This window comes from Mesoplodon bidens (genome assembly GCF_964165515.1).
Source record: "Mesoplodon bidens genome assembly, chromosome: 2".
Taxonomy (NCBI): Eukaryota; Metazoa; Chordata; class Mammalia; order Artiodactyla; family Ziphiidae; genus Mesoplodon; species Mesoplodon bidens.
This window is the reverse complement of record NC_138177.1, coordinates 73,950,410-73,965,889: the sequence shown is the minus strand read 5'-3', so window position 1 is coordinate 73,965,889 and position 15,480 is coordinate 73,950,410. Positions and strand designations below refer to the sequence as shown.

General features: G+C 46.9%; 1 protein-coding gene across 2 annotated transcripts in view; it reads left to right on the top strand.

Moving 5' to 3' along the window:
• The window catches only part of IL6R (interleukin 6 receptor), an 89,836-nt gene that overhangs the window by 70,070 nt on the left and 4,286 nt on the right, over positions 1-15,480 (top strand). For both annotated transcript variants that reach the window (XM_081226272.1, XM_081226271.1), the window contains exons 7-9: positions 4,498-4,544; positions 5,703-5,772; positions 9,638-9,731. In XM_081226272.1, the coding sequence (XP_081082398.1) occupies positions 4,498-4,544; positions 5,703-5,772; positions 9,638-9,731 (211 nt within the window). The remainder of the gene's footprint in view (positions 1-4,497; positions 4,545-5,702; positions 5,773-9,637; positions 9,732-15,480) is intronic.

Genomic DNA, 15,480 nt, shown 5'->3' with positions numbered 1-15,480 from the left:
AGACTGTTAGCTCCTTGGTGAGGTTTTTTTGTTTTGTTTTGTTTTTGTTTTTTGTTTTCATGAATGGAGGAGCCGTGATTAACTTTCTGGTTGGTGGTTTACAGGTTGTGAGGGGAGGTGTGAAGCTCAGAGTGGAAGGGGCTGCTCAGCTTGTGGGTCCCTGTGTCCCCGCCCCCAAACCCTCTCTGGGAATGTCTGGCTTTGTGGTTTCTCCCTCTTCCCTTGTTTCCTCATCTCCCTGCCACTCTCTGGCTTCCTTTTTCTTTCCTTTTCCTCTTCTTATTCTCAGCCCACTCCTATTTTCCTCTCTATGTACTCCAACCCTGGAGCCCAGTGGCCCATATCTTAACTGGTCATAATATACAATTTAAAAAGATTGTGTCAGTGGGACTTCCCTGGTGGCACAGTGGTTAAGAATCCGCCTGTCAATGCAGGGGAACACGGGTTCAAGCCCTGGTCCGGGAAGATCCCACATGCCGCGGAGCAACTAAGCCCGTGAGCCACAACTACTGAGCCTGCACTCTAGAGCCCACGAGCTACAACGACTGAAGCCCCCGGTGCCTAGAGCCCATGCTCTGCAGCAAGAGAAGCCACCGCAACAACAAGCAGCTCCTGCTCTCCGCAACTAGAGAAAGCCCACACGCAGCAACGAAGACCCAATGCAGCCAAAAATATAAATAAATAAATAAATTTATTAAAAAATAATAAATAAAATAATATAAAATGTTATCGCTATACCCAAGGTCATCTAGCTTTAAAAAATTATTGTGTTAGAAAATGTTTTATATTCTCTGCTCTGAATTTTGAGAGTTGGGTCAGTTTTTAAACAGATATTATTGTGTGCCTCGTGAGTGCTAGGTCCTTTCAGCCTGTGATCCCAGGTGATCTGTGCAGGAGGAAGTTATCCCCTTGCTTAGAAGTGAAGAAACAAGGCCTAAAAGAGGTTGAGTGTCTTGACCAAGGTTACACATCTGTATGAAGACCCCTGCCATCTTTTATATTGGATTTCTCTATTCCAAAACCCAAGCAATTAAACCCAAATCCATTCTCAAATTAACAGAAATAAGTTTCTTGTTTTAAAAACTTGTGTGGAAAAAACTCACAGGTGGTCTTTATCAGTCTCGCTTATTAGAGTATGGTCATTCATTCATTCACTTTGTTATGAATATAAAAGTACACCTTACAATATGGAAATATTAATACAAGGGACACACTCAGTGTTGATGTTAATGTACTGAATAGTCTTTTTTTTCCAAGTGATTTTTTCCATAATTAAAAATTTTCTAACTACACAGTTTTTCAGCAAGATGCCAGGCCTGTGTTAAGAAGTGAGTTTACAAAGATGAGTAAGATACAGTCCCTGAATTTGAGAAATGTTCAATCTAGAGGTGATTTTTTTTTTTAATAAAGGGGAAAAAAGAGTATTCTTGGAGTCAGAAAGTCTTAACACTTATTTCTTACAAAACTTCAGGCAAGCTGTTTAACCTCCCTGTGTCTCATTCTCTCCATATGTAAAGTGGGGATAAAAATGGTACCAATTTCAGAGTATTGTTGTGAGGATTAAATGAGTTAATTCATGTAAGGTAGGTAGAATGGTGCCTGGCACATAGTAAGTGCTCAATAAATATTAGGCATTGTTATTGTTGCTGTTTTGTCTAGTTACCACCACCACTGTCCTTACCCCTGTAACTTCCTGGCACATGGGGGGCACATGGGGGCACATGGGGGCACAAGGGGACCAGTGAATGATGGTTCCTTCCCCTCTTTCACCCAACATGCTAGCTGAAGGGAGGCATTGGGAAATATAAAATACTTTAGGAGAAATATGAAATACTTCTGTCCAAACAGAAAAAAAAAAATGTGCTCACAGATGTTGCTAATGCTTTATAACCTTCCTGAGCCTCCATGTCTTTGTAAACCTGAGATAATAGTACCTGCCTCGTATATTGCTGTGAGGCTTCAGCATCACATAGGCTAAGAATCACTTGGAACTGGAGTAGGGCAAGCTTCCACAAAGGTCGGTGCTAGAAATGCTAGTAATATTCTATTAGTATGCAGTTAATATTATTAACCTAACTTATTTCCTCCGACCCTGAGCCCCAGTTTTTTCATCTGTAAAATGGAAATGATTATTAGTAATAATGATGCAAAAGTTGCTCCATCTCAGGGGACAAATGATCTGAATCAGGGGTCCCCATCATCATCTAGGGAGCTTTTTTTTAAAAATTTATTTATTTATTTATTTATTATTTTTTTTTGCGGTACGCGGGCCTCTCACTGCTGTGGCCTCTCCCGTTGCGGAGCACAGGCTCTGGACGCGCAGCCTCCGGATGCACAGGCTCAGCGGCCATGGCTCACGGGCCCAGCCGCTCCGCGGCATGTGGGATCTTCCCGGACCGGGGCACGAACCCGTGTCCCCTGCATCGGCAGGCAGACTCCCAACCACTGCGCCACCAGGGAAGCCCCAAATTTATTTATTTTTAAATTTTTATTCTTTTTGGCTGTGTTGGGTCTTCGTTGCTGTGTACAGGCTTTCTCTAGTTGTGGTGAATGGGGGCTACTCTTCGTTGTGGCGCGTGGGCTTCTCAATGCAGTGGCTTCTCTTGTTGCGGGGCATGGGCTCTAGGTGTGCGGGCTTCAGTAGTTGCAGCATGTGAGCTCTGTAGTTGTGGCTTGCGGGCTTAGTTGCTCCGTGACATGTGGGTTCTTCCCAGACCAGGGACCGAACCCATGTCTCCTGCATTGGCAGGTGGATTCTTAACCACTGTGCCACCCGTGAAGTCCCTAGGGAGCTTTTTAAAAAGTCTTGTTATGTAAGACAATCTTACTATGCATTAGAAAAATTTTGTCCATTCTGGTAACATTCCTGGGTTACTTGAGATAAAATTCCTACTTTATCCCTGGAAATCTGAGCCACCAAAGGTTAAACATCCTTTTCTGGACCACATACCATGTTGGGGGGTCAGAGCTGAGGGTTGAAAGTATACTGGTCTCCCTTTCTTCCTGAAACATCTCTCTGGGTTTGGGGAACCTTTTCAAAACCCTGATGTCTGAATCGCATCCTGGAGATCCTGAGACTATAGGTCAAGGATGGGACCTAAAAAGCCACCAATGATGCTGAACATGTCTGGGTTTGGGAACCACTGCACTGAATGACCATCCATGGTCAGCCATATTTCCTATGTAGCGTTGCCCCTGTCTCCTGGTTTTAGCTTTCATTCTAGTATCCCCGTACCCTCCTTTAATCCTTCAATCACCCCCTGCTATGAGTCTAACTGTTCTCTGCTAGGCTGGTCTGGGAGGAACACACAGGAATAAGAGACTGTGTTCCTCCCATTTATCCTAGGTTCATTTGGGGCTAACTTGATGTATGACCTTGGACAAGTTGCTTTCCCTCTCTGGGCCTCTGTTTCCTCTCTGAACAATGGGGAGGGTGAACATGCTCTTGTGTCCCTTCCAGTGCTGCTAGTGTGTGGTTTTTCTCCCCTCCTGGGAAGGCACACTCCCTCTGGAAATTCTGTCCTGAGCAGAAGTAGGGTCACCCTCTCCTCCAACCCCTTGCTAGCCCTTCTACTCCTGGCTCAGGGAGGCTCGACATCTTTGTGTAAACCAGTTCTGTGGTATTTTAAATTTCTTGATGGAAAAATGATGAACTGAAAAAAAAATATTTTAAACTCCAGAGCATTCCACACATTGCCTGTCAGGGTTCAGTGCCTGGTCCCTCGGGCCCACGTTTGCCGCTGAGCCTGGCCTTGTGTCAGCACTCTCGCTTTGATACTTGGCCTTCTGCAGCCTTGCGGGTTTCTGCAGAAACGTGGTTCCCATGGAGGGAGAGGGGCCTGGGAGGGTGCCCAGTCCACCTCCCTTCTCGAGCAAAGTGTATTAAGCCCACCCAGACAGGTGAGAATCTGTTGTTTATATTTATTTTTCTTTTAAGTATGTATTTATTTGCCTGTGCCGGGTCTTAGTTGCTTCATGCGGGATCTAGTTCCCTGACCAGGGATCGAACCGGGGACTCCTGCATTGGGAGTGTGGAGTCTTAACCGCTGGACCACCAGGGAAGTCCCTAGAATCTGATGTTTAAATAAATATTTTTTATTGCAAAAGTGTGCATAAAGGCAATTAAAATGTTAGTGGTGTTTATATCTAGTTATGTGTATCCTTCCAACTTTTTTTTTCTGTGTGAATATATATTGCAATATATCATATAACATATAATGAAAAATGATATAAATGTGTTTCTTTAGAAGCTCTGGATCAAACTCTGTGGCCTTTTTCTTGTCTTGCATTTTTCATAAAACAGCATATTCTTAGCTGTTTTCTAAAATATTTTTAAAGGCTATTACAATATGTGGCTATATCATAATTTATATGGCTAGTCCTCTAGGGTTGGATATTTGTTTGTTTCCAGCATAAAATTCATTGTGATGAATTTTATTCCATCAGATAGGACTTTCAGCATCCATGAATCATTAATAATGACTCTTCTATCCACAGAATCCAAGAGTTCTCCAGCTGAGACTGAGCTGTCCCCCTCCACGCAGGTGAGCTCACGTTCTTGTCAAAGGGTCACGGCAGCAGCACCTAGTGTTAAGGGTTGTGGGCTGGCATCAGGCAGAAATTGGTTTAAATCCCAGCTCTGCCACTTACTAGAAACATGGCCATGGGCAACTTGCCTGTCCTTTTCACACCTCTGTAAAGCAGGGTAAGAGCAGTTCTCCTCCCAGGGATGAGGGCCATGGAAAGTGTGGAGCGGTGCCGGCCTAGCTCACTGAGTTGCTTTGTGTCTGGTGCCTGTTGTTTCATCTCTGAACCTCTGGGCACCACTAACAGCTTAGCTTGTGACTCAGATTCAGTTTTTCTGAGCTCTTCCCCTATGGACTCCTGGTGTCATAATTTTCTGGAAAGAGGATTACTTCTGAAGCTGCTCAACAAATCCTTGAGTAATCCAATTTCCCATCCAACTACAACTCTTCTCCTGGTCCTTAATTCCGTAAATGCTAAGCTGGGAGGCTCAGCCACTCCTGGAGCTGGACAGCACAGGGAAGGAGCCTGGGGTCCTGCACCTTGGCTATATTGGATACAGGACTGTCCAGGCACCAGTGGAAGCAGCTCCAGGGTGAAGCCCGCGCCTGTGGGGCTGGAGCGTGGAGGGAACTGACACTGAGAACTTGCCACGCCGTGCTAGGCTCTGAGCCTGGCGTTTGCTAACTCATTTCATCCTTAGGATAACCAGGATTTGGGTGTCAGGATGGTTGTGCCTACAAGGGTGGAAAAGTGATGCCCACGTGGGTTAAGAAACTGGCCCAAGGTTACATAGCTAGTAAGTGGTGGATCCAAATTTCTAGCCTGTGCTTTTCCTAGTAAGTGGTGGTATCCACGCCCTGGGACCGAACCCGTAATACAACTGCTGCTTCAGGGTATCTATTGATTCTCCTCTGTGGAAGGTGCTGTGCCCTTAAGCTCCTGGTAAAGAGGCAGATGGGAAGAAATGCCCACCTTGAGTAGGCAAGCTGTTAGATACAAATAATAGTGCAAAAGTTGAGATTGACAGGTCAGACATGGAGAGGTCCATGAGATAGAGAAAGGAATGCCTTGGGTGGATCAGGCAGGGGGTTAAGGAGGAGGTGGCACCTGAGCTGGGTCCTGAATGATGGAGAAGTCTGCAGAAACAGGCTTATAGTCAGGAATGTCTCTTTTAGGCACCTACTACTAATGAAGATAATGAAAATATTTTCTCCAAAGATTCTGCAAATGCAACAAGCCTCCCAGGTAAGGACTGGATATTTTTGTATTTCTGTGGCCTACGGGATGCAAAAGAACTTGTCTCTGCAGAAAGTCCTTTTCTTTTTGGAAATATGGGCAGAGGACCAGTCTGCTTAATGAAAAGGATCAATAGCAGAAATATTCTTTTTGTTTACTTTATACCTCCAAGTTTGATATTGTTAGCTATGATATAGTGAAGAAACCATAAGAAGGGTGGGATAAATCAGTAAAATACTTCACAATTGGCCCAGAATACAAATGAATGTGCTACCAACAAAATTATTGGAGTCTGAAATGGAATACACTTTGAGGAATGGAATAAATCTTTGCTTCGGAAACCCTTGGTTTCAATGGTTCTGATTCCCTATACCTGTGAGACCAGGAAAACTTAGTAACATTCTCATCAAGAAAGATCCCAGCCAAAAAAAGAAAGAAAAAAGAAAGATCCCAGGTCCTGTGTTTTTTTTTACTATATGTATGGGACTCATGGGGTCCAGACTCTGGAGGCTCAGTAGCTGAGTAGATCCATCTGATGGCTCTTGGGCTTTCTGAGGAAGGCCTTGGCCTCCGTACCTTTACCTGGGCAGATTCCTGCTGCACCTGATGCTGGATGTCCATGCTCTGTCATCCCAGTTGCAAAGCCCTACCTAGTGCAGTGCACCTGGGGGGACCTACTAAACACCTGGGTCTAAGCTCTGCCTGCACAGCTGGGGACGCAGAGGGAATTGAACCCATCCCTGCTCTGCAGGAGTCTACCATCCAGGGGGCAGGCTCTGGTAAAGAGGAAAGTAGTAACTAACAGAGAGCAGAGTGTGAGACTGGCCAAAAGAGAGCCAGAGATAAAGCAACGTGGGATCTAGAGACTTGAGAGAACATGTCCATTGGGGGAATCAGAGAAAGTTCATGGAGGAGGTGCCACTTGAAATGAGCCTTAAATGATATGGGTGGAATGGCAGGAGGTTGGGGCAGCAGTTCAGGGGCTGGCTGTGGAGGAAGGACCTTGGAGTCTTTTCCATCTACTCTCACTGATGATCTATCTCATTCAGCCCCATGTCTTTAAAGACCGTCTATGGGCTCATGACTCCCAAACTTATAGCCCCATCTTTGACCTTTCCACTAAGATCCAGACTCGTATATCCAGCTGCCTAGGTGACGTGTCCACCTGGGTACCTACTAAAAATCTCAAACTGAATGTGTCTAAAAGAGAATGCTTGATGCCTCCCCTCTTCTTCAGCCCAAATCTGTTCTTGTCCTTCTTCCTCATCTCAGGAACTGACACCACATCTTCTGGGTTGCTGGGGCCAGGGAATTAGACATGCTTCCTCTTCTATCCCTCATCCCATGTCCAGTCCCTCAGCAGGTCCTGCCAGTTGTATCTTGAGGCATGTCCAGGAGCTGACCACTTCTCATCTCCTCCACTGCCAACACCTGGTCCAGACAACTGCTGTCTTTCCTCCTGTAGGACTTTAGGATCTGCCTGCTGGTCTGCTGGCTTTTAGTCTTAATCCCCAATAGACTCTTTTCCAGCCACCAGCCAGAATGATTCTTTTTTTTTTTTAATTAATTTATTTTATTTATTATTTATTTTTGGCTGCGTTGGGTCTTCATTGCTGCGCGTGGGCTTTCTCTAGTTGCGGTGAGTGCGGCCTACTCTTCGTTGTGGTGCGTGGGCTTCAGTAGTTGTGGCTCGCAGGCTTCAGAGCACAGGCTCAGTAGTTGTGGCGCACGGGCTTAGCTGCTCTGCGGCATGTGGGATCTTCCCGGACCAGAGCTCGAACCCATGTCCCCTGCATTGGCAGGTGGATTCTTAACCACTGCGCCACCAGGGAAGTCCCCAGAATGATTCTTAAAACACAAATCCAAGCTCTCCTTGAGTCAACACCATCTTCTCTCCTGGAGTAAAAGCCAAAGACCTAAGAAAGGCCCTAGTCTCCATGGGTTCAGGCCCCCAATCTTAGACCTCGCCTCCTCCTTTCTCCCTCTTACCCACTCTGCCCTCCTCACTCTTCCACACATGCTCTACCTCATGGCCTTCGCGTCTGCTGCTTGCTCTGCCTTGGATGCTCTTCCCCCTACCTCCACTCGGCCAGCCCCTTCATCCAGGCCTCTGCTCAAATGCCCCTTCCTCAGGGAGGCCTTTCCCCACCACCCAATCTGACAGAACCCCCTACTGTCACTCTTCCTTTCCTGTGCTTTGTTTTCCATCATTGCCCTTGTCACTGCTGACATCATATTACATACGTATTTGTCTGTCTCCCTTGATTAGAATGTAAGATCCAGGAAGCCAGGAGCCTTTCTGTCATCCAATTCTCTGTATCCCCAAGGCTTAGAACAAAGCCTGGCACACAATAGACACTCAATAAATATTTGTTGAATTAATGAAGGAACAAATACAAGAGGTGATGAAATATTAGTAAACGAGTCAGCCAAGCATACATGAAATGGCTGTCTCTGCCAAGAGACATAGGATATACTAGGAGAGACCCGTCCTTGTGGTCAGTGCCCACTACCAGTTGGGGCTCAAGGCAAAGCCTGCATCCACTGGGCACTCGAAGTGATGACTGGTAGGTGACGTCTTCATCAGCACTGGGTACTGTATGGGGCGGAAGGGCCTGAATCCCAAGTCCATGAGAATGCAAGTATCTGCATTTCCAGCAGGAGAGAATGATGCTAGACAGATGTACTCTCTGTCTAGTCCAGGGTCTCTCTCTGGCAGCCATGGGAAGGAGCTTTCTGTGGGAGGACGTGGCTGCTTGTGAAACTAGTTTTTTTTTTTTTTTTTTTTTTTTTTTTTTTTGCGGTACGTGGGCCTCTCACTGCTGTGGCCTCTCCCGTTGCGGATCACAGGCTCCGGACGCGCAGGCTCAGCGGCCATGGCTCATGGGCCCAGCTGCTCCGCGGCATGTGGGATCTTCCCAGACTGGGGCATGAACCCGCGTCCCCTGCATCGGCAGGCGGACTCTCAACCACTGTGCCACCAGGGAAGCCCGTGAAACTAGTTTGTTCTTTTATTCATTCAATGAAATATTAGTGAGCCTGCTTTGTTCAAGGCACCGCGCGAGCCGTTGGGAGCAGTTGGGAAAAAGACACATGTGGTTCCCGCTTTCAGGGAGCTCAGACTGGAGGGGGTGGAGTAACCAGGAGGGGCACGTAGCCAGCTTGGAGCAGGGTCACTTCTCAAAGGAAATGACATCACCTCATGTGAGACTCAAAGGTCCATGAGGGACTGGACAGCAAAGAGGTGCAGTGAAGGTGGACGAGCGTTCTGGGGCAGAAGAGGACATGTGGGAAGAGCTTTGGGAGGAGAGGGAACATGGCATGAGGAAGATGGAATGAAGTTCATATGGTTGGGGCTTGAGTACCAAGTGGGGAGACAGGCAAGAGGTGACACCCCACTGGGGAAAACTGCACCTGAACACTTGATTTAAAGCATCTGAGTCTCCGTGGCATTGTCCTCGGTGGCACTGCCGTCAATGAGGTCCCCCAAGCCTCTGTTTCTGGCACTCCCTCTGTGCCTTGTGGGGCAGGCTGAACGCCACTAGAAAAGCCACTTTGAAAGTGAGTGGGAGTCTGTGGCTGGCCACAGGCGCTCAGAAGCTCTGAGCTTGAGGTGTATCTCTTGCCAACTGGTGGAATCCTGGGGTCTGTCAGGTTGTGCTGGGGGTGACTCCTGTAGAGGTGGCTTTGGCCAGAAAACTGGCAAGCTCGTCAAGTGGCCTGTTGGTTAACGCAGAGCTGTTTCCTCCTACAGGGGTGAGGTTCTTTTGAGGTTTTGACAGCACCTGCTGAGTGGTTTTTTTCCCTTCTTTCCTTTGCTCCTCTCTTCCTCCTCCTCCTCTTCTTTCTCTTCCTTTTTTTTTTTTTTTCCTAGTGCAAAATTCTACTTCGGTACCACTGCCCACCTTCCTGGTGGCTGGAGGAAGCCTGGCCTTCGGGACGCTCCTCTGTATTGGCATCGTCCTGAGGTGAGATGGGCCCGGGGGGTGGTCCTGTGGTGTTCTCATGTTTCTGATCTAGCTTTGCCAGGGCTAGGATGCTGACAATGGGTTGGAGAGCCATGAATGGATTCAAGGTATATATATATATATTTCTTTTGCAGTACGTGGGCCTCTCACTTTTGTGGCCTCTCCCGTTGCGGAGCACAGGCTCCGGACGCGCAGGCTCAGCGGCCATGGCTCACGGGCCCAGCCGCTCCGCGGCATGTGGGATCCTCCCGGACCGGGGCATGAACCCGTGTCCCCTGCATCAACAGGTGGACTCTCAACCACTGCGCCACCAGGGAAGCCCCAAGGTATATTTTAGAGGTAGAATTGACAAGATTTGATGACAGCTCAGAAGAGAAGAATGGAAGAGAGGGAGGAGTCAAGTCTGACCCTCAAATTTCTGGCTTAAGCAATTGGGCAGATGGTGGGTGTCATCCATGAAGAATGGAAAACACTGGAGGTAGAACAACTGAGTGAAAAGTGACGATTACATGTTGGTGCCACTGGGGAAACCCCGAGTGAACAAGTTTTGGAGGTAATTCAGATCATTGGCAGCAGGCAGATGATAGTTGGGGCCATGGGAGAGGATGGGGCCAACAACGTAACCTGTGGAATACAATTGAAAAATTGTGTAGAGGAGGCAATGCGAAAGGGGCTGAGAAGGAGTGGCCTGACAGGGAGGAGAAGAAGCAGGAAAACCTGGCTGTGAACACCAGAGGGAGAAGTGTGTGTTAGACACTGAAGAAACCCCTTAGGCTCTGGGATTGCAGTACGAATATGACCCTCCCTTTCCTCCAAGAGCCACGTACTAAAATCAGTAAAATACCACGAGAGGAGCACCACACCAGGGGTATGTGCACAGGTAACTCTGAAGTGCCTAGCTAGACATTCTTGGGAATATTCCATGTCTCCAAATAAGCAGACCTAGTGGATCACCTTTATTTTTTTTTTTTTTTTTTTTTTTTTTTTTTCTTTTTGCGGTATGCGGGCCTCTCACTGTTGTGGCCTCTCCCGTTGCGGAGCACAGGCTCCGGACGCGCAGGCCCAGCGGCCATGGCTCACGGGCCCAGCCGCTCCGCGGCATATGGGATCCTCCCAGACCGGGGCACGAACCCGTATCCCCTGCATCGGCAGGCGGACTCTCAACCACTGCGCCACCAGGGAGGCCCTGGATCACCTTTAAATGCCCTGTCCTAGTGCCCTCGTCTGGTCGTGATGAGGAAACACCACAGGTGAGGGCTCGGTTGGCGCCCTGGTCACTGTAATGCCCATGCCCATTTCATCCGAGTCTCTCTCTCCATTTGGTCATTGGTTTTGTCATTCGTTCCCAAGCTTGCAGAGAGATCACGTAACAGTGCTCCCAATGAATGGGCAATAAAGAAAACTTGCTATGTTCATGATTTTACTGCAGGAACTGGTAATTTTGCATATGCTGAAGCCCTAAAGGAAATCAGGCTGGGCTCTGACTTTGGATGGTGGTTAATTACAATAATATAAGTAGAGGAGAAACTTCACTGTGTTTTTCCTGTCTCTTCCCTTGTGTGTAACTTTCAAGGACTCTACCTCGTGGTTGTGAGAGGTGGTCTTTGAGGGTGCTTGGGAAGGAGGGGTAAGACCTTGGCAGAGAGCTTTTCCACGTGTTACAGCTCATTGGATTCTCACAGTGACCCTGAAATAGCTTGCCCACCGAGGTGGTCTGGGTTGGAAGATGAGCAAGATGACAACTCAAGCTGTGTTCGGGTTGTTTTGCTTTGATTTTCCAATGAAGTAGTGAGCAAGCTGTCTAAAGGGTGAGCAGAAGGTAAGGTTCCTTAAGAGTGGAGGTAACTCCTTGGAGGAACCAAGAACTCACTGCCTTTTATACCTTTGGGTCAGAGAGGGGCCATGGCAACTTTCCGAGGTCTTTCTACTGCCTTCTAAGGGATCCCTTGCCTCACCTCAGACACATACTTCTGTGTTCTCTTTCTATTTCTATATCATTAGGGCTTCAAAAGGCCTTTCTTATAACCTACCACAGACCCTATAGAGTAAATATTGTGATTTCTACTTGACAGATGAGGAAATGAAAGCTCAAAGAGGTGGAGTGATTACAGCTAGTAAGGGTAAGGCCAAGATTCAAACCCAAAGCTTGTGCTTTTTGGATAGGGCCTTACGGGTCATTTAGTCAAACTCTTTAATTTTACAAATGAGAAAACAGCCCTGAAAGGTAAGATGACTTGCCCAAGGACACACAACTTATTCATAGCAGAGACAGGCCTAGAACTTGTGTCCTGAGAGTCCCTGCCCACTGCAGCAGCCTGCTGTCAGCTAAGAGGTGGGCCCAGTTGGTCCTATCAGTCCAGTGTTGGCCAGTGGCCCCACTAACAAGCAGCGCCATCTTGGTGTGCTGTTAACCCCTAAGAGAGAAGCGTTAGGCTGGGAATTGGCCACAGCGCTCATCACAGACTTAGCTTGCTAATGTGCTGATGGTGCTTGTACACTGGCTGGTTGCTACACAACCAGAGTCCCCGAAGGCACAGTGCCTTGTGCAGAGAACATATCAGTAATTTATTTCCTAGCCTGGTGAGTTTCCATTTTCTCTCATATAAGGCAAATTTATTTGGAAAGAGGCCAGTTATTTCAAGTAATGAAAAACTCCGCTACTCCCGAAGTCCCCCGTGTCAAGACAAGAGTATAAATGTAGAGATGATGTGGGAGCCTGGGGTGCCAAAATGGTTGGGCCACTGTACAGTTGGGGTGGCCAGATTACAGTGGACAGAATGAGAGGCAGGTGGAGGAAGTAAAGCCCGCCCACCTGTGACACCATCTTTTTATTTTTAGTACATTTATTTTGTGTCTCAAGCAAAGCATAGTCTTTTTCTAAATATTTTTCCAGCAACATCAGTGACAATTTTTTAAAATTTAAATGTGCTGTTGAAAAAGGTGTGCCATCTTCTTAAGTGGATGTTATAACTTACAGGGGCCAATTCTCTCCACCCTACTCCCTGAGCCCCACTGCTTCTCTCTCTTTATTTTATGCTATCAGGCACTGAGAAAATAGGATTCTCATAGCAGAGAATTGCTTTTCTGCACATTTATCGAGAATGGCTAACACTATTAGGTGAGGACTCCCTATATGTATGCCTATGATTTAAATCATTTTGTATTGAATGTATTGTCTCATTTCAGTTTTTTTTTTTTTTGGCGGCACTGCGGGGCAATGCGGGATCTCAGTTCTGTGCCCCCTGCAGTGGAAGTGCAGAGTCTTAACCACTGGACCACCAGGGAAGTCCCTCATTTCAATATTTTAAAATCACACTTTCCCACTTCTATGGTTAAGGGATATTATAAGTGGTTTTTTTTGTTTTTTGTTTTTTTTTTTGCGGTACGCAGGCCTCTCACTGTTGTGGCCTCTCCCGTTGCGGAGCACAGCCTCCAGACGCGCAGGCTCAGCGGCCATGGCTCACGGGCCCAGCCGCTCCGCGGCATGTGGGATCTTCCCGGACCAGGGCACGAATCCGTGTCCCCTGCATCGGTAGGTGGACTCTCAACCACTGCGCCACCAGGGAAGCCCTATAAGTGTTTTAAAAAAATTTCTTTTAGCTGCAGAACCTTTTCTTTAAGCAAAACATTACGAAGCCCAAGTATGTAAAATAGGTAAAAGGTGGCGGCTGAGGTGCAAATGAAGTCTGACAGCTCAGCTCTTTGTTCCTTCTACCCACCCTGCACCCTCTCCAGCCCCCAGGCCCTGCTAAGACCCCTGCTCAGGGCGGGGCAGTGCCAAGTGTGGATATACCCCAGGCCCTGGGGTTTCAAAGGCCCCTTTGAGCTTAGTGATTTGCCGAAAAATCTCATTCACCTCAAAATTTTTCAAAAGAAGGAAGGCTCATCTTTCTCAGTTACCCATCCGATTGCTTTGGAAAAAACCTGAGGACAGAGACTGCTTTCCATGTTGGTTAGGTAACATCAATAGAGACATTAAAAAAATTGTGATACATGATTGCTAAAAATTGGTAATTTGCTAAACACTGACAAATAGGAAGAAGGGAGAAAAATGACACATTATGCAAAGACAGCCACTGTTAATTTTTAAAATGTAAATGTGATCGAAGTCTAACAAACATATAGGAAAGTGCAGATATCATAAGTGTACAGTGCCATGAATTTCCACAAAGTGAAGATACCCATGTAATTGACACCCAGCTCATGAACACTTTATATTTAGATGAATTTCCTCTGAGTCTTTTTCCTCTGCATAGTTTCTTGTTTGTTTTTATGTAGCCATGATTATTCTGTCTCTACAGCTCTGAATCCTGCCTTTTATATTTAGTATCAGTTATATAACATAAGCACTTCTTCCCATTATTACAAATTCTTTGTAAACCTCACTTTCATCACTCCTCCATTAGGTGGCTATAATACCCAAGATCACTTAACCAACTTCCTATTATTGGGCATTTGGGTTGTTGTTTTGCTTTTGTAAATAACACTGTGTTGAACATCTTTGTGCATAAAGCTTTTTCCGTAGCTATGCTCTTTCCTGAGGGTATATTCCCAGAAGTGGAATTCTTGGGTCAGAGGATCTGAATATTTTGAAATCCAGAGCATAATGACTCTATCCTCAGTTCTCTCATGAGGGAGGAGGATTCCACCCAGGGAACCAGCGTAGCTCCAGTAAGCACCCCTGCTGTGTTCCCTTCCTGTGCAGTGCCTGAATGGCGAAGCCTAAGTCACATTCTGCAGATTGTTTATTCCATTTGGATGACAGGCTAAGAGCCAATGTCAGATTTGGAGCCAACTATCAATTATTTATCATAACAAGGACAGGAGTAGCCTGTCGATATAAAAAGAAACCTAAGGAAAATCCCCAAACCTTGTTTTTGACATTGGTTTCCCCTCTTCCCTCCCAGCCCTTCCTGCAGTAGCTGACATTTAGTAGAATTGAGGGAGACCACCTTGCTCCCACTTTGAGGTCAGTGGGCAGTAAATTAGTAGGCGACAAAGTGGGAAGCAGGAGGGGGAGATGAGCTGCCCCACCCAACAGAAGGTCCCCTTCAGGGAGGAGACCTGACTGTACCTTTGAAGATTGCTATCACCATCTCATCTTTCTCTGGGCTGTCAAGTGACTTTTCTCAGTTACTGAGCCCTGGCTTTGGGCCCAGAATGGAGCAGGGTGAACGAAGCTATGATCAGAGAGATGTCTATCTCCTTCCTGTTTAACATTGACTTTCCTGTCAGATGAGTCACTTGTGCCCAAGTGGTGCCCACGGCCGAGTCTGAGAACGTGCCAGCATGGTGTGAGGGGACCCAGAGGTGTAAGGAGAATTGGGGACGCTGGGAATATTAGAAGCAAGAGGAGCAGGAGGGCTGCTGAGGGAGCAGTACAGCCTTTTCCCTGCTGTTAAAGGCAGCTGCAAATTCTCCACCTCTGGCCAGTGTTAATTTGACTGAGCGGCCCCTCTGGGTAGCCTCTGGAGCAGGACAAACTAAATTCTCGGTGCTGTAAAGGGACACTCAAAGCCACACTCTCAAAGCCTCAGTTTCCCCATTGGTAAACTGGACCCACAACACATACCTATTCTCTTGGGGTATTTTATTTATTTATTTATTTATTTTTGTCTGCATTGGGTCTTCGTTGCTGTGCGTGGGCTTTCTCTAGTTGCAGCAAGCGGGGACTACTCTTCGTTGTGGTGCGCAGACTTCTCATTGCGGTGGCTTCTCTTGTTGCAGAGCACGGGCTCTAGGCGTGTGG